The sequence below is a fragment of the Eriocheir sinensis genome, chromosome 68 (assembly GCF_024679095.1).
Source record: "Eriocheir sinensis breed Jianghai 21 chromosome 68, ASM2467909v1, whole genome shotgun sequence".
Classification (NCBI taxonomy): Eukaryota; Metazoa; Arthropoda; class Malacostraca; order Decapoda; family Varunidae; genus Eriocheir; species Eriocheir sinensis.
In genome coordinates this window covers 5,994,181-6,021,618 of record NC_066576.1, presented here as the reverse complement: position 1 = coordinate 6,021,618, position 27,438 = coordinate 5,994,181, and the positions used below count along the sequence as shown (strand labels likewise).

General features: G+C 44.6%; 1 protein-coding gene across 2 annotated transcripts in view; it reads left to right on the top strand.

Annotated features, from left to right (window-relative positions):
- Positions 1-26,810, top strand: part of LOC126988220 (uncharacterized) — a 55,554-nt gene extending 28,744 nt beyond the window's left edge. The window contains exon 2 of one of the 2 annotated variants that reach the window (XM_050846234.1): positions 26,111-26,810. In XM_050846234.1, the coding sequence (XP_050702191.1) occupies positions 26,111-26,152 (42 nt within the window). In that variant the 3' untranslated portion in view covers positions 26,153-26,810. Of the gene's footprint in view, positions 1-6,117; positions 6,607-26,110 lie in introns of those variants that run through there. The other variant, XM_050846233.1, reaches the window with a different exon arrangement.
- The last annotated feature ends 628 nt before the right edge of the window (positions 26,811-27,438 follow it).

Genomic DNA, 27,438 nt, shown 5'->3' with positions numbered 1-27,438 from the left:
GTCTTTACTTTGCAAATAGGTTTGAAGTGGACGATTATAGAACTCTTTGCCTCGGTCAACACAGAGCCTAGAGACCCCACTGAAAGCAGCGTCTTCCTCTAGCAATGTCTTCATTGCCATTACCATCGATTTTGCATCTTTACGTTTAAGAGGCAGGGCTTTGGCGTACCTTGAAAATGCATCAACGCAGACTAAGATGTAATTATGACCTCCATTAAAGCGGGACAATTCTTTCATGTCCGCGAGATCTGCTGCTATGATAACTCGCGGTTTGGGACTGAGAATAGCGCGTCGCTTAAACTTATGAGGTTGTATCTTATGTAATGTGTGTGTTCTGCAACCTTCCATAAACTGTTCAACATCGCGCATAGAAACGTCGGGTTCAATGGCTCTCGCTGCTAAAAATAAAGGCCTCACTCCACTTAAGCCTCCAGGTACTTGAGGGTCTTCATAAAGTGACTTTAAAAGACGTGTCTTGGATGGGGCTAGCATATCGCTCACTCTCTCCACGAGTACACAACCTCACAGGAGCCGTCGTTCGCTATATTTGATCTCAGTGATAGGACCTCGGGGGTAGTTATGCAGACGTCAGCCAGCAGATAGCCGTATGGTTTTCCCGCAACAGCTCGCTTGTAGATACTGAGAAATGCCTGGGCTCTGTCACGACCATACAATTGACGACCTAGAAGTTCAATTTGACCAAGATCTCTTTGTTTAAGCAAAACGAAATGAGTGCAATTGAGGGATATGCTTCGCATACTTTCCCTGCATAAATAAGTTCTGAGAAATGAGTATGGAGCTAAGGCCAAGATGTCTGCCTTTAATAAAAACGTTGGCGACGCTTTCATCATTGGCAGCGCGTAAAAGTTATCGTCATATACTACTAACATAGATTTATTTTTCTGACAGAGATCAATTTCCTGTTCTGGGTCTATAATGTCCTTACTAAGTATTACTTTATTTTGCAGCTCTGGCAAGTCTTGAATGGGATGATGTGTTGCACCGCAAATAAGAACTCGATAGAATTTGTCACAATATTTCCGCACAAGTCGCGTCACTAGCTGTGTCTTCCCAGATCCTGACGCACCGGCCACAAATATCCTCCCTCCTCGCTCGCGGGGAAATAAATCGATAAGGTCTTCCCCATAACACTCTTCCATGGCAAAAGTCTCGCCATGAGTGAGCGTTTTGCTGGCCCACTGATTTTAAAGAGAGGGTGGGTGGGTGTAATGTGCAAGACGATCGTATGGCCGAGCGGTTTTCTTCAAAGTATATTTTTCGTCCATACTGATCCGTCACCACTACCGCCACTGAATCTATAGCGTTCTTCGCCAACTTTTTATACAGAGGTCTTTGCACTGAGTAATAATTGTTACTCCCACCGTAAGGGAGAGTGGCTAAAATGTTCACAGTTTGGCTAGCAAATCGCGTGGGCTGGATTATGTCGCAATAGAGGTGGAGATAGTCCACGTCGGCGTGGGGTCTGGCGGGAAATCGGCATTTACCTGGCGAAGCGAGTAATGTGACTCCTCATCCGTGACGAATATATCATAGTAATGATTAGGAATAAATCCAAGAATAGCCGCCAATCTGGGCTTAAACAATAAACTTATTTTGCAATAATTTAGATTACCGCAGCCATCTATAGAGCGTTTGTGGTAGCATACAAAATTTTTGGTCCAACTCAGTATTCCGCCTTCTCCATCAAAATAATCCTTGTAATTTGTAAACCCAAACACTCCATTTAATATAGCTTGCCAGTATGTATTAAGGTCAGCCACAATTGCGCTTATTTGCTTGCTCGTTATATTTTTCGAGGGAGACAGCGAGTACCGCAACTGTTTTCCTGAGGTGTCATTGAGCGTGTCTAAACTTCCACTATGGCTTCTTTGTCTTCTCGATGGAGGGTGTATACTTCTCTAGGAATAAAAATACCGTGTAAGGCAACCTGATAATCTCGGTCGGGGTGTAAATTTAACGGTATGATTTCATTTTTAAATGAACCTGGCACGTTGTCGGGATAAAGATCGCGGCATCCTAGGCTACTAAGGTATATTATATGTTCGTCCGCGCTCGTCATGTTTGCGATAAAGACTGAGCTTGTTATGGTTTAGGCTTTAGCTTTTAAGTAACAGATCAATGATTGCTTTTAGCGCGAGCTCTGTCGCCGTTACAGCCACTCGCGTGGGCTCCTTTGTCTGAAACCCAGCCCGGTGGGGGAGGGAATCTCCATGCCATTCTCGGGGGTGGGGAGGGTGAGGATAAAGGCGACCGTGGAGATGATGTTGACGCTGCTGGTAGCTGGCGCGATGGGAAGACATTGGTTTCTCTTCTCTTTCTTTTGTTTGATCGATTAACGTTCTCTACGTTGTATTTCCTATATCTTTTTCTCCATAGATTACACGCCACTGGTCTTGTTCCATGACTATACACACCCTCATCACCACTTTCACTTAAAGTATCCCCGACAACATTATGAGTAGTACTACTAGTAGTAGTAGTAGTGCTAGCAGTAGTGGCAGTAGTGGCTCAACTAGTAGAAGCAGTTTGAGATGTCCTCCGCATTTGACGCAGATTCTCAGGTAAATCAGGGTGGCCATAATCTCTCGTAAAAACACGAGAAGGATTACCCGGCATGCTGTCATCAGAGAGCAGATGCACTCTTTTGTTGTCTAATGCGCTTAAAGTCGCCTTCTCAATGGAGGTAGTGCATACCTGACCTTTCAGGGTGCGGATGCAATAGAGGCGTGCCTTATCCACCCCCGCCCCTTGCAGTACCTGTCTGTATTTTTCATGATTATAGTTTCTCAAACTATAGTGAGGTACCCCTTTAACTTTTTTTATTTCTGCATCCTCGCCGCTTGAGGGATCATGCACTTTGATAGAGTACATCTTAGGTTTCAGGCAAAGCACTTCCTTTATATGGGCAGCGCCCCCTTATGACTTGACATACCCCTTGACCTTTCTTGGAAGTGTCATAGGCGGGTGGGTGGTGGGAAGTTACTAAAATCCATTATGGATTTTATGAGTGGAAGCGAATAAAATTCACTAATGTCTTGGAAGTTAGAGATGCATATGGTGGCCGAATCTGTGAGAGTCCTATATTTAGTGCTTAACAATTTTTTTTTTATATATGTACTCGCTCTGTGTGTATTATTTTTTATATATATGTGCTTGTGTTGTGTATTTTTTTTTTCATTTGTATATGTACTCGTGTTGTCATCCTTTTATGGGCTGTCTTTGGGCATGTACGACATAAGTTTGTAATATGTCTCTTTCAATTAGGATTTATTTTGGGGGAGGGAAAAAAAAAGGGTACGATGGGTGGGTTTCCATTGTATTTCTTTTAGCCTTTACGGTGTTAGTTTGTAATAAGTCATTTTTTTTAAGTCGATTTTGTGTTTTAGTTTTTAGCATGTATTTAGTCTGGATTAAGAAAGAACAAATTAGCCTGGATTAAGAAAGAACAAATAAAATAGACTAGTAGGCTTAGCATGTATTTAGTCTGGATTAAGAAAGAACAAATTAGCCTGGATTAAGAAAGAACAAATAAAATAGACTAGATTAAGGTAATATAATAACTTGTCATACCATTTTTTTCCACTATATTTCAATAAAAATGTATAAAATCTACTTTTCCCGTTCCTACCCCTCACTGAAAAGACAATCGATATAACTCCAGTCAATATGAAAATCAACAGTAACACACGCACACACACACACACACACACACGCGTATGCTGGCAAACTGAAAAATCAATAGCGGGTAGAGGGAGAGGGAGGGGTAGTGGTACCCTCAGACTGACCATCAAGTCACCGCTCGCGAGGGGTAGGGCATAGAGGGGGGACACGCACACACCGGCTGGCATACTGGAAAAAATCAATAGCGGGAGGGGCCCCGGGAGCGGGCGGCGGAACGGGAGCCACAGGCCTCCGCCCAACAAGTCACCGCTCGCGCTAACCGATCCCCGGCAGGAGGGTGACGCCCCGGCACGGTGCGAAAGGACCGATCCCCCGGCAGGAGGGTGACGCCCCGGCACGGCGCGAAAGGACGCCCCTAACCGATCCCCCGAACACGTCACCGCTCGCGCTAACCGATCCCCGGCAGGAGGGCGACGCCCCGGCACGGCGCGAAAGGACGCCCCTAACCAATCCCCGGCAGGAGGGTGACGCTCAGGCCTCCGGGGAGACACGATGGCGTGGAAGGTGGTGGGTGTTTGGGGTGGGGTGGGTGGGTGGGGGGTGGGGGGGGGAATGGTCACTTTTGGGTAGGTTTGTGACCACTCCCCGGTTGGGTAGTGGGGAGGTCCCCTCGGCGGCTGGCTGCCCGCGCGGCTGGCTGGCCGCACGGCTGACTGGCCGCCCGGCTGACTGGCCGCACGGCCGGCCGGGAAATTCGACGTACAAAATTTTTCGACGTCATTTTTTTTTGGCTGCAAATTCTTGATTATGCTTGCGAATTATTTTGGTCCCGTCACTGTCACCATTACCTACTACTCAAGTCTTTAAGTACCTGAACAAGCTCGGTAATGCGGAAACAATCAACTCCTTTAAAAATACCGCATTGGCCGTAACTTTACCGGGTCGGGAGTGAACTGAACGTATTCCTGAGTACGTAAAATAGTCCCTTCATCCTTTCTGCAAGCCACTCCTGTGATTAACGGATTGATAAAAGGCTTTCCGCTGCCTGCTCGTACATGTTTCAATATTACCTCCTCTTCCTCCTCCTCCTCCTCCTCCTCCTTCTCTTCTCCTTCTCCTCCTCCTCCTCCCTCCCTTGCCCCAGACCTCCCCTCACTATCGCTATCACGTTCATAAGCACAAACTCTCCCCCTCCCCCTCCTCACTTTTCTCTCCTTCCTATAGGAGAAGACAGCAGATCCCAGGAGACGGGACACAACCCCCGATTGATACCTGGTACCCATTCACTGCTGGGTGGACAGGGGCGTAGGGTATCGGAAAAGCCGCCCAATTTTTTTCCACTCCGCCCGGGAATCGAACCCGGGCTCTCTCAGTTGTGCGCCGAGTGTGCTAACAACTGCACCACGAGGCCCCATGCCAAATAGTTCAAAAAATGATACACAAAGGGTTCTCTCTCTCTCTCTCTCTCTCTCTCTCTCTCTCTCTCTCTCTCTCTCTCTCTCTCTCTCTCTCTTGTAGTAATCTTCTTGAGACACACAGGAGGGAGGACGGGCGACTGAGTGACTTACGCAAGACAAACACGAGGCAGCGAGAGGTAGGTTCCAGTAGCTCGCCGCTCAATGGCCGTCAGTCAGGCCACTCTGGCGGCGACCTCTGCGCTGCATGCAGGCACCGACTCACTCCTCACGCTGTCCCAGGAAGACGCTCCTCTGCCCGCGCTATATAGATCAACAAGGCAGGACAGCGGCACGGGGTCGGAAGCCCCTTCACCTCGCCAAGATGCTGCCGCCGGACACCTCCTCCACGCTGTTCCCGTGGCGCGTGGTGGTGGCCGCCATGCAGGTGCACGGCTGCTTCCCCTTCAGGATGTCCGCCACGAGTGACCTGCCCACATTTAGTCTCCCGCTATGCCTGTGGGCACTCTTTGCATTCCTTGTACGGGCAGCTTGGCTTTCTGGCAGCATGCAGTTTTATGCACATAACCCTTTGCAGGATGTGGGCACCATCGCGTACACCACCAGCGGCATGTTCTTTTCTATAAGCCAGTGCCTGACTCCCGTTGTCGTGGGTGTGAAGAGCGCCGGGCTGGCCAGGCTCCTGCACGACCTGTCCAAGGTGACGGGAGTCTCCCCGCCACACTCGCACCGCTGGTACTGCAAACCAAAGACTCAGCTGATCATGTTTGGTGGAATCGGAAATATAATCTTCACAACATACATGGTAGCCCGGATGGGCTATGTAGCTATAGCTGTGATCGTCTTGCCTCTTAGCATTTTCTTCATCATGGACGTCATTTTACCCGACGTAGTGTTCTCTATGGTGTGCGACCTCCTGGGCCGCCGCCTGGTGACCGCCACGGAGGCCACGGTGGCCACGCTCTCCATGGTCCTTGCCAGCGACGGAGCCTTCAAGAGTGAGAGCGACCTGGAGGCGGCGATGCTGAAGCTGCGTGACCTCGACGTCGTCATCCGGGAGGTACGGAGCGAGAGAACGGTGCTGGGCACGGCAAGTGACTGAACAACACCAACAGCTATAGTTGGTTTCACGAGAGCTGGCGGGATATTCCTTTAGGGATGGACTCGCGGACCTGGCATCATTGCTTAGCTGACGGCACTGCGCCTTCATTGTCTAATATCCGAACTTTAGCCCATTACCAGCTCTGGCTGCCCAAAAAGTCCTCCGCTAAGTTTGTACCCCACATTTGGTGATGTTAGGCGCGCCTATTCTTGACTTGTTCTAACGTGCATGAAATTGACTTTGTAGCTTTTCCTACCTAAACCGTTTTTGAGTTGTAAGGTAATAGGCTGCAGCGATACAGACTATTGCAATAATATCTCTATTAATCAGTAGTTGGCTTTTAAACTATTACAGATAAATCTGAAAAGACATTCCTAACAGAAGTAAGTCGGAACTGCACGTAAACGGACAGCAACCAGCGGCGGAAGAGCTTGATATGTTTGAAAGGCCTGTTAGGCCAGACTTTCTCTGCCTTTCCTGCTACTACAGTGACACAGTGTCATTCATTAACTCATTTACTGTCAGATTTCTGGGTAGGCTATATTTTTAGTCCTGACTTAGCGGTAACGTGTAGCGATGCTGCCTAGACACACTGTGAACAATGGCCTGAGGCAACCAACCTTCTCCTTCATGGTGCACCATAATCCTGAAATATATTTACATTATTTGTGAGTAATAAATGGCAATAAGGAAGTGATTACAAGAATAAGTACAGTTATATACTAAGAGTGCTGATTTAAAGAAGTAGCAGAAGGCGAGACATAGCAGGCCAGGCCACGTCAAACAAAATTGGCCGCAGTTTTTTTTTTTTTTTTTTTTTTCGTGTGGCCTATAGCGCCGGTAGGCTATTCCATAGGGGCCTGATGGTCGGCCCGAGCCCGTCATGGCGCAGGCAATTGTTTACAGTGGCGCCATTATTACTGGCTCATGCTGCCCACCGGAGCTCATTCTTGATTTCACTTGCAGAACCTTTTCTAGAGCCCGGGTTGATGGCTGGTCTTCAGGACAGCATGTGGGTAGTCTTAGGCCACTCGGCGGTGACTGAAAAATCCCAGGTGGTAGCGGTGCATTCGAACCCGCATTGTGGACAAAGCTGCGAATGCGGGGCCGGCACGCTAACCACTCAGCCACCGCCTCCCCAATGAACTTTAATCTTTTAAAGTTAACAACAGGCAATGAGAGGCGCCGAGATCATCACCCAAGCAATGATGCCAAGTCCGCGAGCCCATCCCTGAAGGAATGTCCCCGCCACCTCTCGTGAAACCGACTACAGTGTTTCATCGCCGTCAGGACTCGCACGGCCTCCTTAGCCCGCAGGTCCATGCACACCGCCACAACGTGAATCCCTTCCCACAGGTGGAGCTGCAGAGGGAGGCCGCGGCGCGCTGCTTCTTCCCGGTGGTCACCATGAAGGCGCTGATTACAGTCCCCCTGGCCGTCGCCTGCCCCTACGCCCTTCTCAGGGGCATGTCAAAGAGCGTCGACACGTTCATCGTTCTCTGCGTGTCTTTCTACAGCGTGGCCATGTTCTGCCACCTGGGCCAGACCTTCGTCAACCAGGTGGGCGCCGCCCGACACGTGGTGGTCGAGATCGCATCTAGCACTTCATTGTGTTTGTTATCATTTGAACATTTTGAAGGTTTAACAGTACTTCCACAAACTCTGTGTTACATTTCAGGCCAGCAAGGCTGAAGGACTCCTGAGAGACCTGGCGGTCAACAGCCACATCCACAGCTTCAACATAAAGGTTTGTGTGCATCTCTGTTTTGTGTTCTTTTGTAATGCTTTTGTTTTGTTTTTGTTTTTGTTTTTTGTTTGTTTTGGACGCTCCTTCTTCCCGGTGGTCACCATGGAGCTGCTGGTGGGCGTCGCCTGCCCCTACGCCCTTCTCAGGGGCATGTTTATGGGCGGCAGCACGGTCGTCATTCTGTGCCTGGCTTACTACAGCGTGGACAGGTTCTGCCACCTGGGACAGGCCTTCGTCAGGCAGGTGGGCGCCGTCCGACAGGTGGTGGTCGAGAACGAATCCAACACTTCATCGTGTTTCTTTTCAATTGGACATTTCGATAGCTTAACAATACTTCAACAAATTCTATGTCTCATTTCAGGCCAGCACGGCTGAAGGACTACTGAGAGACCTGACGGTCAAAAGTCACCTTCACAGTTTCAACGTAAAGGTTTGTGTGAATCTCTGTGTTTTGTGTTGTGTGGTGACGCAGCCGTGCAGAGAAAAGTACATGGTGGCCTTGAAATCATGTATATTTAAGCCGTGACGGCATGGTGCAGCCACACTTGATGGAACAGTATACGTATTCAAGGGTAAGGCAGCTACTCGTGTGTTCAAGGTGAAAATGCCCCAAACATTTTGACAACCCTGGAACTGTTAATACGGCAGCGAGGGTGTGCAAGCCTGTTCCTGCCGCCTGTGTGACCCGCCAAGGCTCAGCGTCTGGCTGGCCAGCGTCACGTGCACACACCAGCAGACTACTGCAGGAGACAAAGAAGACTGGAAAACGGTAAAAAGAAAGGGGAAATATAATTCAAAATTGAGACACTTGTCCCACTAGTGCAAGGAACTGCCTGACACAACCATGCTGTGATGAAACTTAGGAGGTCATCTTTGTCCTAGGAAATGTTGTGCGAAGGCTGGGCAGCAAGAAACTCTTCCCTTCCCTTGGCGAGAGCCAATTCAGACACACACCAACAACAACTCTACCGAGCTTAAAATAATGTCTGAGTGTCCCCTCAAAGGGGAAAAATCAATGTTGTGCTGACGTTCCTGGCACGTGTGTGTGTCATGTTCAAATTCCTGGCGGGGCTCCCGGCCGTCCCCCCCCCCTCACGCGCGGCGCCGCCCTGGGCAAACACAGCGTACCCAAGGGACGCCCTGCACACCCACATTACACGAAGCGAACAATTCTTGACAGCCTGATAACGATTATATAGACTGCGTACACCTTGACCCTATTGATCCATTAAATATTTCAATAATATCCATGAAAACAATACCACCAATGTGATTATTACAACGACTATTACTACTACTACTACTACTACTAACACTACTACGACCCTTTTTGACATAATAATCGTCAATAGTATCATTAAATTAATGGTAATAGTAATAGTGACAATAATCACAAATAACAATAATAATAATAATAATAATAATATAAAATAACAGCAATAACAGCTCCAATCATGTTCACAGCATTTTACACACTGTCTCCTTGCTTTGCACGAATCCAAAGTTTTGACACAAAGACGCATGAGTTGTTAGGTATGAATATCAGTAAGTGAGCGATGAATGCGTGAGTCGGGGGTGAGTGCACGAGTGGCGGGGTGACTCGGGTCTGTCCGGCAGGTGCACCAGCTGATGGGGCGGCTGTCGCACCACCTGGCCTTCGACATGTGTGGCTGGTACCGCCTGGACTACGCCTCCTTCCTCGGGGTGAGTACCGCTGTTTTCCTCCCTCTACACACACGGCCTACGGTGTAAAGGGGGCAGGTCCATTTTTAGAGTTTTGAGCAAATCGTGTTTTAACTCTCTCTCTCTCTCTCTCACCCGTCCCTTTCCCTTGCAGCTCGTCAACACAGTGCTGACCTACGTGGTGATCATCTTGCAAGTGGGAGGCACCGCCGTTGACGTTGCCCTTCCCGCCTCCTCTCCAAGCAACTCCTCCGATCCAGCACAGTAAACGGGTCCACGTTCGAGACATTCATGGGTGACTAGTGCAAGTTAGTTTTGCGGGGATTGCACGATAATGAGGTGTGAAATGATGGAGGGGCTCACGTGCTCCATAACGCAAAGATGGGTCAGCCCCTCCGTCACTGCATACCATAATCAAAGGTAATTCGAGTTGTGAGCTCGGCCAGTGCTTTGCAACCTAAGTGAATGCTTCATCTTGAAGTGGAACCCGATTTTGTGAGGGTTACGATAGTTGTTTTAGGGCGCCCGAAAGCTGAGTCATAGTGGCTCTTGTGAAAAAAAAAAAAAAGTACTACCAATAATAATACTTCTACTATTAATAATAATAATAATAATAATAATAATAATAATAATAACAACAACAATAATAATAATAATAATAATAATAATAATAATAATAATAATAATAATAATAATAATAATAATAATAATAATAATAATAATAATAATAATAATGTTACACCAACTTCTGATTAAGCCTACGTTACATTATATTAGTCAAATGCCACCAAGACTTTCCATTTTTACTTTAGTTAATATTAAGTTGAAGGAAGCGTCGGTCGAGCTTGTTTTTAAAGGAGTCAGTCGTGTTTCATTGGACCACTGAGGGTGGGAGCTTATTCCATTCTCGCACTACAACGTTGGAGAAGTAAATTTGGTGCAGTCTAAATGTATATGTTTACACTTCAGTTTTGTGCCAGTGTTTCTCGTATTCCCAAAACGTGTCATAGGTCATTGAATTTCGATATGTCACAAAGCCATTGAGTATTTTTAAACATTCGATCTTTTCCTCGGAGGCGATGTATCCCAAGGGAGAACAGATGAAAGTCTTTCGTCGTAAGGTTTGATGCACAAGGAAGAGAGCATCTGTGTTGCCCGACGTTGAACACCTTCTAATTTAGCAACACCCTTCGCATGGTGGGGGCCAGAACTCACTCTGGGCTCAGGGCCTCTACTGTCTCGGGGCCCAAACGTTGGAATAATTTGCCTTCGTTTATCAAGAAATCGGGGAGCCTACAAATTTTAAAATCTAGATTGAGAACTATATTATTTTCGTTAGCTCACTTTCTTTTGTTATTTTAAACATTTTAAGCCTGTCCTAGACTTCTTATGAGTTTGTCGGTGTGACTTTCACTAGTGAAGTGAAAAGGAAAAAGTGAGCTAAAAGGAATACTAAAAGGGACAGAAGAGGAAGGAGAAGGAGGAATTAAGAGGAGGAGATTAAGAAGAATAAAGATGAAGAAAATTACATAAAAAAAAAAGTTGGACTTCTGCAAACAACGAAAAGGCAAAAAAAAAAAAAAAAAAAGACGAGCAGAAATGATAAGAAAATATTAACCCACGAACAGAAAACCTTTAAATGTAGCAATCGGAAGACATGTTATAATCTTATATATACTCTAATGGTCACTATTCTACAACTACTACTACTTTTACCTCTACTACTACTAATACTACTAATACTAATAATAAAAATAATAATAATAATAATGTAATAATAATAATAATAATAATAATAATAATAATAATAATAATAATAACATAACATTTCCCTACTCCCAGTAGTCTCGTCGCTAGAGCTCGAAACGTAAACCCTTTTGAGAGCGATTTTGACGAACTCCAGACACTTTGCCGTTTTTGTCTAGTGTGGCATTGCTATTGCCTCTAGAAGGCTGTAATTTGGCATGTAGCCCCTCTTGGCAATGTAGTTTGACCAGCTCGAAGGATATTATGATAGCTCGATTCCACGTTTGTCGTCGAGCCGTCACAAAATAGCCTGTTTTTCGACCCTTTTGCCGAGATTTGGACATCCTAGTTTTTTGCTTATAACTTTTTAATTTATTTAGTGCTTTCCATTTTTTTCTGATTATTAATCTGTATTAATAGAGCTTTCATTTGCCACCAAGCACGCCTTCCTGGCTGCAGTAGTTTTTGCTCGAGCTTGACCAGAAGTCGCGACGAAAATTCGCCGGATCAGACTCATTTCGGGTCTCCTCACTTAAACTAACGAACCGGGCCCACACACACACACACACACACACACACACACACACACACACACACACACACACACACACACACACACACACACACACACACACACCACACACCCACACCCACCCACACCCACCCACACACACACACACACACACACACACACACACACACACACACACACACACACACACACGAACACACGGTAGCTTTCTTTAACTGGGTTTGTCTGTCTATATGTCTGTCTGTCTGTCTGTTAAAAGGACAATATTACTCATACCCTCTAGCTAACTATCCTCCCTCCCTCCCTCCCTTTCCTCTCCTTCCTCTTCCCCTCTCCTTCCCCCTTCCTCCATTCCCTCCCTTCTGGTCCCTACCTCTCCATAATAAGAATTATTACAAACAGCGAATATTACGCACACACAGTACCACTCTTTACGGAAACAAATACTTTAACACTTTTCAATTTAAATAAACTTCATATGGGTATTTATATGTATAAAACAAAAAGTGAACATACTATGTGACTGCAACCCAACCATAACTATCACACTCGTACCAGCCACAATCTAAATGTACCTCCACACGCCCTATGCCTACATCAACACTCCCTGTCATGCAGTGGCCCCAAACTATGGAACTCAATACCTCAACACATAAAACTCCTTCCAAACCTAAATTCTTTTAAAAATCATCTAAAAAAATATATACTATCCGTACAATAAAAGCTGCATATATCTCTAATTCAATGTCATTATGTATGTATATAATGCATTATGTTTACTATTAATTATTATTAACACTATTATTATTATTATTATTATTATTATTATTATTATTATCATTATCATTATTATTATTATTATTATTATTATTATTATTATTATTATCATTATTATTATTATTTTTATTATTATTATTATTATTATCATTATTATTATTATTGTTATTATTATGAGTATTATTACAATTATTATTATTGTTGTCATTGTATTATTAGTAGTACAACTGCTGTGTATCATCATCATCATTATAATAATGATAGGTATTATTATTATTATGATGTTATTAGAGAAGAACATAAACAGAGGTGATATATTATCATTATTACTTTTATTATTATTATTATTATTATTATCATTGTTAATCATTATTATTATCATCATTATCATTATTATTTCATTATTATTATCATTATTGTCTTTTTACTAATAATACTAGTATTGTTACATTATTATTTTGAATACTTTATCTAATGTGACTTGGGCCAGAAAGTTTAGTGCTGTACATGTCCAGAAAAAGAAAAAGAAAATTATAAATACCTACCAATTGTTGCCCCAAAAGCTCTAGCTTCCTATGGGCTACTTGCACAACAAATCTATGTTATATCAACCAATGTATACAAATTGCAAGTATAATAAAATGTTTCAAATGTTTCAAATGTTTCAAATGTTTCCTCCCTTAAAAACAGGACAACTTGTATCCATCCCCTCGATCTTCCCTTATCCTCCCCTCTCCCCCATTTCCCTCCTTTTAACTCCCCCTTTCCTCCCCTCCCTCCCTCCTCAACTCTCCTCCCCTTCCCCCAACACACAACACACCACCATAGCAACACAGCAACACATTACTCGCAACCAATACTTCCCTCTCCCCTCCCTCCCATTTACCTCCCTTGCCCTTCCCTCCCCTCCCTCCCTTACCTGATCTGTTCTCTCTTCCCTTCCCAATAATCCATAGCGCCAACACAATGGATAACACTTCGATTCCCTTCCATTTATCTATCCCTTCACTTCCCTCGACCATTTCTTCAACCAGTATTATCTCCTGCCTGTACATTCGCCCTTCACTCTGTCCATTCCTCAACCACTTCATTCGCTTTCGTCTCTTCCTCCCACATTTATATATTTATCTCATCACTTAAATTCTCTATTCATTCATTCATCGCATCCACTTTCCGCCATCCATTCCTTAATTTCAGCCTCTTTTCATCCTTCATCTTACATCCCCATTTCCATACTTTCATCCATCTCCACTTCTATTCACTTATCCACCCATTACCTTGCCTTCCAATTATTCCATCTTTTATCTTCCTCCTCCTCCTCGTCCCTCCTGGATCTCCCGGACGCGGCTAACCACTCGTCTACCGCCTCCCCAATTGATGACGCAACCTTACGAAGAGCGACTCAACCTCTTCACGTTGCAAAATAGACGATTGCAGGGAGACCTGATACAAGTCTTTAAGTACCTGAACAAGCTCGGTAATGCGGAAACAATCAACTCCTTTAAAAATACCGCATTGGCCGTAACTTTACCGGGTCGGGAGTGAACTGAACGTATTCCTGAGTACGTAAAATAGTCCCTTCATCCTTTCTGCAGCCACTCCTGTGATTGACGGATTGATAAAAGGCTTTCCGCTGCCTGCTCGTACATGTTTCAATATTACCTCCTCCTCCTCCTCCTCCTTCTCTTCTCCTTCTCCTCCTCCTCCTCCCTTCCTTGCCCCAGACCTCCCCTCACTATCGCTATCACGTTCATAAGCACAAACTCTCCCCCTCCCCCTCCTCACTTTTCTCTCCTTCCTGTAGGAGAAGACAACAGATCCTAGGAGACGGGACACAACCCCCGATTGATACCTGGTACCCATTCACTGCTGGGTGGACAGGGGCGTAGGGTATCGGAAAAGCCGCCCAATTTTTTTCCACTCCGCCCGGGAATCGAGCCCGGGCTCTCTCGGTTGTGCGCCGAGTATGCTAACAACTGCACCACGAAGCCCTATGCCAAATAGGTAAAAAAATGATACACAAAGGGTTCTCTCTCTCTCTCTCTCTCTCTCTCTCTCTCTCTCTCTCTCTCTCTCTCTCTCTCTCTCTCTTGTAGTAACCTTCTTGAGACACAGAGGAGGGAGGACGCGCGACTGAGTGACTTACGCAAGACAAACACGAGGCAGCGAGAGGTAGGTGCCAGTAGCTCGCCGCTCAATGACCGTCAGTCAGGCCACTCTGGCGGCGACCTCTGCGCTGCTGACTCGACACAGGCAGGCACCGACTCACTCCTCACGCTGTCCCAGGAAGACGCTCCTCTGCCGCGCTATATAGATCAACAAGGCAGGACAGCGGCACGGGGTCGGAAGCCCCTTCACCTCGCCAAGATGCTGCCGCCGGACACCTCCTCCACGCTGTTCCCGTGGCGCGTGGTGGTGGCCGCCATGCAGGTGCACGGCTGCTTCCCCTTCAGGATGTCCGCCACGAGTGACCTGCCCACATTTAGTCTCCCGCTATGCCTGTGGGCACTCTTTGCATTCCTTGTACGGGCAGCTTGGCTTTCTGGCAGCATGCAGTTTTATGCACATAACCCTTTGCAGGATGTGGGCACCATCGCGTACACCACCAGCGGCATGTTCTTTTCTATAAGCCTGTGCCTGACTCCCGTTGTCGTGGGTGTGCGGAGCGCCGGGCTGGCCAGGCTCCTGCACGACCTGTCCAAGGTGACGGGAGTCTCCCCGCCACACTCGCACCGCTGGTACTGCAAACCAAAGACTCAGCTGATCATGTTTGGTGGAATCGGAAATATAATCTTCTCAGTATACATGGCAGCCCAGATGGGCTATGTAGCTACAGCTGTGATCTTCTTGCCTCTTAGCATTCTCTTCATCATGGACGTCATTTTACCCGACATAGTGTTCTCTATGGTGTGCGGCCTCCTGGGCCGCCGCCTGGTGACCGCCACGGAGGCCACGGTGGCCACGCTCTCCATGGTCCTCGCCAGCGACGGATCCTTCAAGAGTGAGAGCGACCTGGAGGCGGCGATGCTGAAGCTGCGTGACCTCGACGTCGTCATCCGGGAGGTACGGAGCGAGAGAACGGTGCTGGGCACGGCAAGTGACTGAACAACACCGACAGCTATAGTTGGTTTCACGAGAGCTGGCGGGATATTCCTTTAGGGATGGACTCGCGGACTTGGCATCATTGCTTAGGTGACGGTACTGCGCCTTCATTGTCTAATATCCGAACTTTAGCCCATTACCAGCTCTGGCTGCCCAAAAAGTCCTCCGCTAAGTTTGTACCCCACATTTGGTGATGTTAGGTGCGCCTATTCTTGACTTGTTCTAACGTGCATGAAATTGACTTTGTAGCTTTTCCTACCGAAACCGTTTTTGAGTTGTAAGGTAGTAGACTGCAGCGATACAGACTATTGCAATAATATCTCTATTAATCACTAGTTGGCTTTTAAACTATTACAGATAAATCTGAAAAGACATTCCTAACAGAAGTAAGTCGGAACTGCACGTAAACGGACAGCAACCAGCGGCGGAAGAGCTTGATATGTTTGAAAGGCCTGTTAGGCCAGACTTTCTCTGCCTTTCCTGCTACTACAGTGACACAGTGTCATTCATTAACTCATTTACTGTCAGATTTCTGGGTAGGCTATATTTTTAGTCCTGACTTAGCGGTAACGTGTAGCGATGCTGCCTAGACACACTGTGAACAATGGCCTGAGGCAACCAACCTTCTCCTTCATGGTGCAGCATAATCCTGAAATATATTTACATTATTTGTGAGTAATAAATGGCAATAAGGAAGTGATTACAAGAATAAGTACAGTTATATACTAAGAGTGCTGATTTAAAGATGTAGCAGAAGGCGAGACATAGCAGGCCAGGCCACGTCAAACAAAATTGGCCGCAGTTTTTTGTTTTTTTTTTGTTTTTTTCGTGTGGATAAAGCGCCGGTAGGCTATTCCATAGGGGCCTGATGGTCGGCCCGAGCCCGTCATGGCGCAGGCAATTGTTTACAGTGGCGCCATTATTACTGGCTCATGCTGCCCACCGGAGCTCATTCTTGATTTCACTTGCAGAACCTTTTCTAGAGCCCGGGTTGATGGCTGGTCTTCAGGACAGCATGTGGGTAGTCTTAGGCCACTCGGCGGTGACTGAAAAATCCCAGGTGGCAGCGGTGGATTCGAACCCGCATTGTGGACAAAGCTGCGAATGCGGGGCCGGCACGCTATCCACTCAGCCACCGCCTCCCCAATGAACTTTAATCTTTTAAAGTTAACAACAGGCAATGAGAGGCGCCGAGATCATCACCCAAGCAATGATGCCAAGTCCGCGAGCCCATCCCTGAAGGAATGTCCCCGCCACCTCTCGTGAAACCGACTACAGTATTTCATCACTGTCAGGACTCGCACGGCCTCCTTAGCCCGCAGGTCCATGCACACCACCACAACGTGAATCCCTTCCCACAGGTGGAGCTGCAGAGGGAGGCCGCGGCGCGCTGCTTCTTCCCGGTGGTCACCATGAAGGCGCTGATTACAGTCCCCCTGGCCGTCGCCTGCCCCTACGCCCTTCTCAGGGGCATGTCAAAGAGCGTCAACACGTTCATCGTTCTCTGCGTGTCTTTCTACAGCGTGGCCATGTTCTGCCACCTGGGCCAGACCTTCGTCAACCAGGTGGGCGCCGCCCGACACGTGGTGGTCGAGATCGCATCTAGCACTTCATTGTGTTTGTTATCATTTGAACATTTTGAAGGTTTAACAGTACTTCCACAAACTCTGTGTTACATTTCAGGCCAGCACGGCTGAAGGACTCCTGAGAGACCTGGCGGTCAACGGCCACATCCACAGCTTCAACATAAAGGTTTGTGTGCATCTCTGTTTTGTGTTGTTTTGTACTGCTTTTGTTTTGTTTTTGTTTTTGTTTTTTGTTTATTTTGGACGCTGCTTCTTCCCGGTGGTCACCATGAAGCTGCTGGTGGGCGTCGCCTGCCCCTACGCCCTTCTCAGGGGCATGTTTATGGGCGGCAGCACGGTCGTCATTCTGTGCCTGGCTTACTACAGCGTGGACAGGTTCTGCCACCTGGGACAGGCCTTCGTCAGGCAGGTGGGCGCCGTCCGACAGGTGGTGGTCGAGAACGAATCCAACACTTCATCGTGTTTCTTTTCAATTGGACATTTCGATAGCTTAACAATACTTCAACAAATTCTATGTCTCATTTCAGGCCAGCACGGCTGAAGGACTACTGAGAGACCTGGCGGTCAAAAGTCACCTTCACAGTTTCAACGTAAAGGTTTGTGTGCATCTCTGTGTTTTGTGTTGTGTGGTGACGCAGCCGTGCAGAGAAAAGTACATGGTGGCCTTGAAATCATGTATATTTAAGCCGTGACGGCATGGTGCAGCCACACTTGATGGAACAGTATACGTATTCAAGGGTAAGGCAGCTACTCGTGTGTTCAAGGTGAAAATGCCCCAAACATTTTGACAACCCTGGAACTGTTAATACGGCAGCGAGGGTGTGCAAGCCTGTTCCTGCCGCCTGTGTGACCCGCCAAGGCTCAGCGTCTGGCTGGCCAGCGTCACGTGCACACACCAGCAGACTACTGCAGGAGACAAAGAAGACTGGAAAACGGTAAAAAGAAAGGGGAAATATAATTCAAAATTGAGACACTAGTGCAAGGAACTGCCTGACACAACCATGCTGTGATGAAACTTAGGAGGTCATCTTTGTCCTAGGAAATGTTGTGCGAAGGCTGGGCAGCAAGAAACTCTTCCCTTCCCTTGGCGAGAGCCAATTCAGACACACCAACAACAACTCTACCGAGCTTAAAATAATGTCTGAGTGTCCCCTCAAAGGGGAAAAATCAATGTTGTGCTGACGTTCCTGGCACGTGTGTGTGTCATGTTCAAATTCCTGGCGGGGCTCCCGGCCGTCCCCCCCCCTCACGCGCGGCGCCGCCCTGGGCAAACACAGCGTACCCAAGGGACGCCCTGCACACCCACATTACACGAAGCGAACAATTCTTGACAGCCTGATAACGATTATATAGACTGCGTACACCTTGACCCTATTGATCCATTAAATATTTCAATAATATCCATGAAAACAATACCACCAATGTGATTATTACAACGACTATTACTACTACTACTACTACTACTAACACTATTACGACCCTTTTTGACATAATAATCGTCAATAGTATCATTAAATTAATGATAATAGTAATAGTGACAATAATCACAAATAATAATAATAATAATAATAATAATAATAATAATAATAATAATAATAATAATAATAATATAAAATAACAGCGATAACAGCTCCAATCATGTTCACAGCATTTTACACACTGTCTCCTTTCTTTGCACGAATCCAAAGTTTTGACACAAAGACGCATGAGTTGTTAGGTATGAATATCAGTAAGTGAGCGATGAATGCGTGAGTCGGGGGTGAGTGCACGAGTGGCGGGGTGACTCGGGTCTGTCCGGCAGGTGCACCAGCTGATGGGGCGGCTGTCGCACCACCTGGCCTTCGACATGTGTGGCTGGTACCGCCTGGACTACGCCTCCTTCCTCGGGGTGAGTACCGCTGTTTTCCTCCCTCTACACACACGGCCTACGGTGTAAAGGGGGCAGGTCCATTTTTAGAGTTTTGAGCAAATCGTGTTTTAACTCTCTCTCTCTCTCTCTCTCTCTCTCTCTCTCTCTCACCCGTCCCTTTCCCTTGCAGCTCGTCAACACGGTGCTGACCTACGTGGTGATCATCTTGCAAGTGGGAGGCACCGCCGTTGACGTTGCCCTTCCCGCCTCCTCTCCAAGCAACTCCTCCGATCCAGCACAGTAAACGGGTCCACGTTCGAGACATTCATGGGTGACTAGTGCAAGTTAGTTTTGCGGGGATTGCACGATAATGAGGTGTGAAATGATGGAGGGGCTCACGTGCTCCATAACGCAAAGATGGGTCAGCCCCTCCGTCACTGCCCACCATAATCAAAGGTAATTCGAGTTGTGAGCTCGGCCAGTGCTTTGCAACCTAAGTGAATGCTTCATCTTGAAGTGGAACCCGATTTTGTGAGGGTTACGATAGTTGTTTTAGGGCGCCCGAAAGCCGAGTCATAGTGGTTCTTGTGAAAAAAAAAAAAAAAAAAAGACTACTAGTACTAATAATACTTCTACTATTAATAATAATAATAATAATAATAATAATAATAATAATAATAATAATAATAATAATAATAATAATAATAATAATAATAATAATAATAATAATAATAATAATAATAATAATAATAATAATAATAATAATAATAATAATAATAAATAGTAATAAAAATAATAATAATAATGATAATAATAACAACAATAATAATAATAATAATAATAATAATAATAATAATAATAATAATAATAATAATAATAATAAATAGTAATAAAAATAATAATAATAATGATAATAATAACAACAACAATAATAATAATAACAACAACAATAATAATAATAATAATAATAATAATAATAATAATAATAATAATAATAATAATAATAATAATAATAATAATAATAATGTTACACCAACTTCTGATTAAGCCTACGTTACATTATATTAGTCAAATGCCACCAAGACTTTCCATTTTTACTTTAGTTAATATTAAGTTGAAGGAAGCGTCGGTCGAGCTTGTTTTTAAAGGAGTCAGTCGTGTTTCATTGGACCACTGAGGGTGGGAGCTTATTCCATTCTCGCACTACAACGTTGGAGAAGTAAATTTGGTGCAGTCTAAATGTATATGTTTACACTTCAGTTTTGTGCCAGTATTTCTCGTATTCCCAAAACGTGTCATAGGTCATTGAATTTCGATATGTCACAAAGCCATTGAGTATTTTTAAACATTCGATCTTTTCCTCGGAGGCGATGTATCCCAAGGGAGAACAGATGAAAGTCTTTCGTCGTAAGGTTTGATGCACAAGGAAGAGAGCATCTGTGTTGCCCAACGTTGAACACCTTCTAATTTAGCAACACCCTTCGCATGGTGGGGGCCAGAACTCACTCTGGGCTCAGGGCCACTACTGTCTCGGGGCTCAAACGTTGGAATAATTTGCCTTCGTTTATCAAGAAATCGGGGAGCCTACAAATTTTAAAATCAAGATCGAGAACTATATTATTTTCGTTAGCTCACTTTCTTTTGCCATTTTAAACATTTTAAGCCTGTCCTAGACTTCTTACGAGTTTGTCGGTGTGACTTTCACTAGTGAAGTGAAAAGGAAAAAGTGAGCTAAAAGGAATACTAAAAGGGACAGAAGAGGAAGGAGAAGGAGGAATTAAGAGGAGGAGATTAAGAAGAATAAAGATGAAGAAAATTACATAAAAAAAAAGTTGGACTTCTGAAAACAACGAAAAGGCAAAAAAAAAAAAGAAAAAAAAGACGAGCAGAAATGATAAGAAAATATTAACCCACGAACAGAAAACCTTTAAATGTAGCAATCGGAAGACATGTTATAATCTTATATATACTCTAATGGTCACTATTCTACAACTACTACTACTTTTTTTTTTTTTTTTTTTTTTACAGCAAAGGAGACAGTTCAAGGGCACACAAAAAGCAAACATTAATGAAAAAAAAAGCCCGCTACTCACTGCTCCTAAAAAGAATCCAAAGAGGTGGCCGAAAGATAGGTCAGTTTTGGGAGGACTACTACTAATACTACTAATACTAATAATAAAAATAATAATAATAATAATGTAGTAATAATAATAATAATAATAATAGTAATAATAATAATAATAACATAACATTTCCCTACTCCCAGTAGTCTCGTCGCTAGAGCTCGAAACGTAAACCCTTTTGAGAGCGATTTTGACGAACTCCGGACACTTTGCCGTTTTTGTCTAGTGTGGCATTGCTATTGCCTCTAGAAGGCTGTAATTTGGCATGTAGCCCCTCTTGGCAATGTAGTTTGACCAGCTCGAAGGATATTATGATAGCTCGATTCCACGTTTGTTGTCGAGCCGTCACAAAATAGCCTGTTTTTCGACCCTTTTGCCGAGATTTGGACATCCTAGTTTTTTGCTTATAACTTTTTAATTTATTTAGTGCTTTCCATTTTTTTCTGATTATTAATCTGTATTAATAGAGCTTTCATTTGGCACCAAGCACGCCTTCCTGGCTGCAGTAGTTTTTGCTCGAGCTTGACCAGAAGTCGCGACGAAAATTCGCCGGATCCGACTCATTTCGGGTCTCCTCACTTAAACTAACGAACCGGGCCCACACACACACACACACACACACACACACACACACACACACACACACACACACACACGAACACACGGTAGCTTTCTTTAACTGGGTTTGTCTGTCTCTATGTCTGTCTGTCTGTCTGTTAAAAGGACAATATTACTCATACCCTTTAGCTAACTATCCTCCCTCCCTCCCTCCCTCCCTCTCCCTTTCCTCTCCTTCCTCTTCCCCTCTCCTTCCCCCTTCCTCCATTCCCTCCCTTCTGGTCCCTACCTCTCCATAATAAGAATTATTACAAACAGCGAATATTACGCACACACACTACCACTCTTTACGGAAACAAATACTTTAACACTTTTCAATTTAAATAAACTCCATATGGGTATTTATATGTATAAAACAAAAAGTGAACATACTATGTGACTGCAACCCAACCATAACTATCACACTCGTACCAGCCACAATCTAAATGTACCTCCACACGCCCTATGCCTACATCAACACTCCCTGTCATGCAGTGGCCCCAAACTATGGAACTCAATACCTCAACACATAAAACTCCTTCCAAACCTAAATTCTTTTAAAAATCATCTAAAAATATATACTATCCGTACAATAAAAGCTGCATATATCTCTTATTCAATGTCATTATGTATGTATATAATGCATTATGTTTACTATTAATTATTATTAACACTATTATTATTATTATTATTATTATTATTATTATTATTATTATTATTATTATTATCATTATTATTATTATTATTATTATCATTATTATTATTATTATTATTATTATTATTATTATTATTATTATTATTATTATCATTATTATTATTATTATTATTATTATTATTATTATTATTATTATTATCATTATTATTATTATTATTATTATTATTATTATTATTATTATTGTTATTATTATGAGTATTATTACCATTATTATTATTGTTGTCATTCTATTATTAGTAGTACAACTGCTGTGTATCATCATCATCATTATAATAATGATAGGTATTATTATTATTATGATGTTATTAGAGAAGAACATAAACAGAGGTGATATATTATCATTATTACTTTTATTATTATTATTATTATTATTATTATTATTATTATTATTATTATTATTATTATTATTATTATTATTATTATTATTATTATTATTATTATTATTATTATTATTATTATTATTATTATTATTATTATTATCACTACTTTTACTATTATTATTACTATTACTATTATTTTCACTTATTATTATTATTATTATTATTATTATTATTATTATTATTATTATTATTATTATTGTTATTATTATGAGTATTATTACCATTATTATTATTGTTGTCATTGTATTATTAGTAGTACAACTGCTGTGTATCATCATTATAATAATGATATGTATTATTATTATTATGATGTTATTAGAGAAGAACATAAACAGAGGTGATATATTATCATTATTACTTTTATTATTATTATTATTATTATTATTATTATTATTATTATTATTATTATTATTATTATTATTATCATTGTTAATCATTATTATTATCATCATTATCATTATTATTTCATTATTATTATCATTATTGTCTTTTTACTAGTAATACTAGTATTGTTACATTATTATTTTGAATACTTTATCTAATGTTACTTGGGCCAGAAAGTTTAGTGCTGTACATGTCCAGAAAAAGAAAAAAAACTTATAAATACCGACCAATTGTTGCCCCAAAAGCTCTAGCTTCCTATGGGCTACTTGCACAACAAATCTATGTTATATCAACCAATGTATACAAATTGCAAGTATAATAAAATGTTTCAAATGTTTCAAATGTTTCAAATGTTTCCTCCCTTACAAACAGGACAACATGTATCCATCCCCTCGATCTTCCCTTATCCTCCCCTCTCCCCCATTTCCCTCCTTTTAACTCCCCCTTTCCTCCCCTCCCTCCCTCCTCAACTCTCCTCCCCTTCCCCCAACACACAACACACCACCATAGCAACACAGCAACACATTACTCGCAACCAATACTTCCCTCTCCCCTCCCTCCCATTTACCTCCCTTGCCCTTCCCTCCCCTCCCTCCCTTACCTGATCTGTTCTCTCTTCCCTTCCCAATAATCCATAGCGCCAACACAATGGATAACACTTCGATTCCCTTCCATTTATCTATCCCTTCACTTCCCTCGACCATTTCTTCAACCAGTATTATCTCCTGCCTGTACATTCGCCCTTCACTCTGTCCATTCCTCAACCACTTCATTCGCTTTCGTCTCTTGCCCCCACATTTACATATTTATCTCATCACTTAAAGTCTCCATTCATTCATTCATTGCATCCACTTTCCGCCATCCATTCCTTAATTTCACCCTCTTTTCATCCTTCATCTTACATCCCCATTTCCATACTTTCATCCATCTCCACTTCTATTCACTTATCCACCCATTACCTTGCCTTCCAATTATTACATCTTTTATCTTCCTCCTCCTCCTCGTCCCTCCTGGATCTCCCGGACGCGGCTAACCACTCGTCTACCGCCTCCCCAATTCATGACGCAACCTTACGAAGAGCGACTCAACCTCTTCACGTTGCAAAATAGACGATTGCAGGGAGACCTGATACAAGTCTTTAAGTACCTGAACAAGCTCGGTAATGCGGAAACAATCAACTCCTTTAAAAATACCGAATTGGCCGTAACTTTACTGGATCAGGAGTGAACTGAACGTATTCCTGAGTACGTAAAATAGTCCCTTCATCCTTTCTGCAAGCCACTCGTGTGATTGACGGATTGATAAAAGGCTTTCCGCTGCCTGCTCGTACATGTTTCAATATTACCTCCTCTTCCTCCTCCTCCTCCTCCTTCTCTTTTCCTTCTCCTCCTCCTCCTCCCTTCCTTGCCTCAGACCTCCCCTCACTATCGCTATCACGTTCATAAGCACAAACTCTCCCCCTCCCCCTCCTCACTTTTCTCTCCTTCCTATAGGAGAAGACAGCAGATCCCAGGAGACGGGACACAACCCCCGATTGATACCTGGTACCCATTCACTGCTGGGTGGACAGGGGCGTAGGGTATCGGAAAAGCCGCCCAATTTTTTTCCACTCCGCCCGGGAATCGAACCCGGGCTCTCTCAGTTGTGCGCCGAGTGTGCTAACAACTGCACCACGAAGCCCCATGCCAAATAGGTCAAAAAATGATACACAAAGGGTTCTCTCTCTCTCTCTCTCTCTCTCTCTCTCTCTCTCTCTCTCTCTCTCTCTTGTAGTAATCTTCTTGAGACACACAGGAGGGAGGACGGGCGACTGAGTGACTTACGCAAGACAAACACGAGGCAGCGAGAGGTAGGTGCCAGTAGCTCGCCGCTCAATGGCCGTCAGTCAGGCCACTCTGGCGGCGACCTCTGCGCTGCAGGCAGGTACCGACTCACTCCTCACGCTGTCCCAGGAAGACGCTCCTCTGCCCGGGCTATACAGATCAACAAGGCAGGACAGCGGCACGGGGTCGGAAGCCCCTTCACCTCGCCAAGATGCTGCCGCCGGACACCTCCTCCACGCTGTTCCCGTGGCGCGTGGTGGTGGCCGCCATGCAGGTGCACGGCTGCTTCCCCTTCAGGATGTCCGCCACGAGTGACCTGCCCACATTTAGTCTCCCGCTATGCCTGTGGTCCCTCTTTGCATTCCTGGTACAGGCAGCTTGGCTTTCTGGCAGCATGCAGTTTTATGCACATAACCCTTTGCAGGATGTGGGCACCATCGCGTACACCACCAGCGGCATGTTCTTTTCTATAAGCCTGTGCCTGACTCCCGTTGTCGTGGGTGTGCGTAGCGCCGGGCTGGCCAGGCTCCTGCACGACCTGTCCAAGGTGACGGGAGTCTCCCCGCCACACTCGCACCGCTGGTACTACAAACCAAAGACTCAGCTGATCATGTTTGGTGGAATCGGAAATATAATCTTCACAACATACATGACAGCCCGGATGGGCTATGTAGCTATAGCTGTGATCGTCTTGCCTCTTAGCATTTTCTTCATCATGGACGTCATTTTACCCGACGTAGTGTTCTCTATGGTGTGCGACCTCCTGGGCCGCCGCCTGGTGACCGCCACGGAGGCCACGGTGGCCACGCTCTCCATGGTCCTCGCCAGCGACGGAGCCTTCAAGAGTGAGAGCGACCTGGAGGCGGCGATGCTGAAGCTGCGTGACCTCGACGTCGTCATCCGGGAGGTACGGAGCGAGAGAACGGTGCTGGGCACGGCAAGTGACTGAGCAACACCAACAGCTATAGTTGGTTTCACGAGAGCTGGCGGGATATTCCTTTAGGGATGGACTCGCGGACCTGGCATCATTGCTTAGCTGACGGTACTGCGCCTTCATTGTCTAATATCCGAACTTTAGCCCATTACCAGCTCTGGCTGCCCAAAAAGTCCTCCGCTAAGTTTGTACCCCACATTTGGTGATGTTAGGCGCGCCTATTCTTGACTTGTTCTAACGTGCATGAAATTGACTTTGTAGCTTTTCCTACCTAAACCGTTTTTGAGTTGTAAGGTAGTAGACTGCAGCGATACAGACTATTGCAATAATATCTCTATTAATCAGTAGTTGGCTTTTAAACTATTACAGATAAATCTGAAAAGACATTCCTAACAGAAGTAAGTCGGAACTGCACGTAAACGGACAGCAACCAGCGGCGGAAGAGCTTGATATGTTTGAAAGGCCTGTTAGGCCAGACTTTCTCTGCCTTTCCTGCTACTACAGTGACACAGTGTCATTCATTAACTCATTTACTGTCAGATTTCTGGGTAGGCTATATTTTTAGTCCTGACTTAGCGGTAACGTGTAGCGATGCTGCCTAGACACACTGTGAACAATGGCCTGAGGCAACCAACCTTCTCCTTCATGGTGCAGCATAATCCTGAAATATATTTACATTATTTGTGAGTAATAAATGGCAATAAGGAAGTGGTTACAAGAATAAGTACAGTTATATACTAAGAGTGCTGATTTAAAGAAGTAGCAGAAGGCGAGACATAGCAGGCCAGGCCACGTCAAACAAAATTGGCCGCAGTTTTTTGTTTTTTTTTTGTTTTTTTCGTGTGGATAAAGCGCCGGTAGGCTATTCCATAGGGGCCTGATGGTCGGCCCGATCCCGTCATGGCGCAGGCAATTGTTTACAGTGGCGCCATTATTATTGGCTCATGCTGCCCACCGGAGCTCATTCTTGATGTCACTTGCAGAACCTTTTCTAGAGCCCGGGTTGATGGCTGGTCTTCAGGACAGCATGTGGGTAGTCTTAGGCCACTCGGCGGTGACTGAAAAATCCCAGGTGGTAGCGGTGGATTCGAACCCAGGCAAATGCGGGACCGGCACGCTAACCACTCAGCCACCGCCTCCCCAATGAACTTTAATCTTTTAAAGTTAACAACAGGCAATTAAGGGCGCCGAGATCATCACCCAAGCAATGATGCCAAGTCCGCGAGCCCATCCCTGAAGGAATGTCCCCGCCACCTCTCGTGAAACCGACTACAGTGTTTCATCGCCGTCAGGACTCGCAC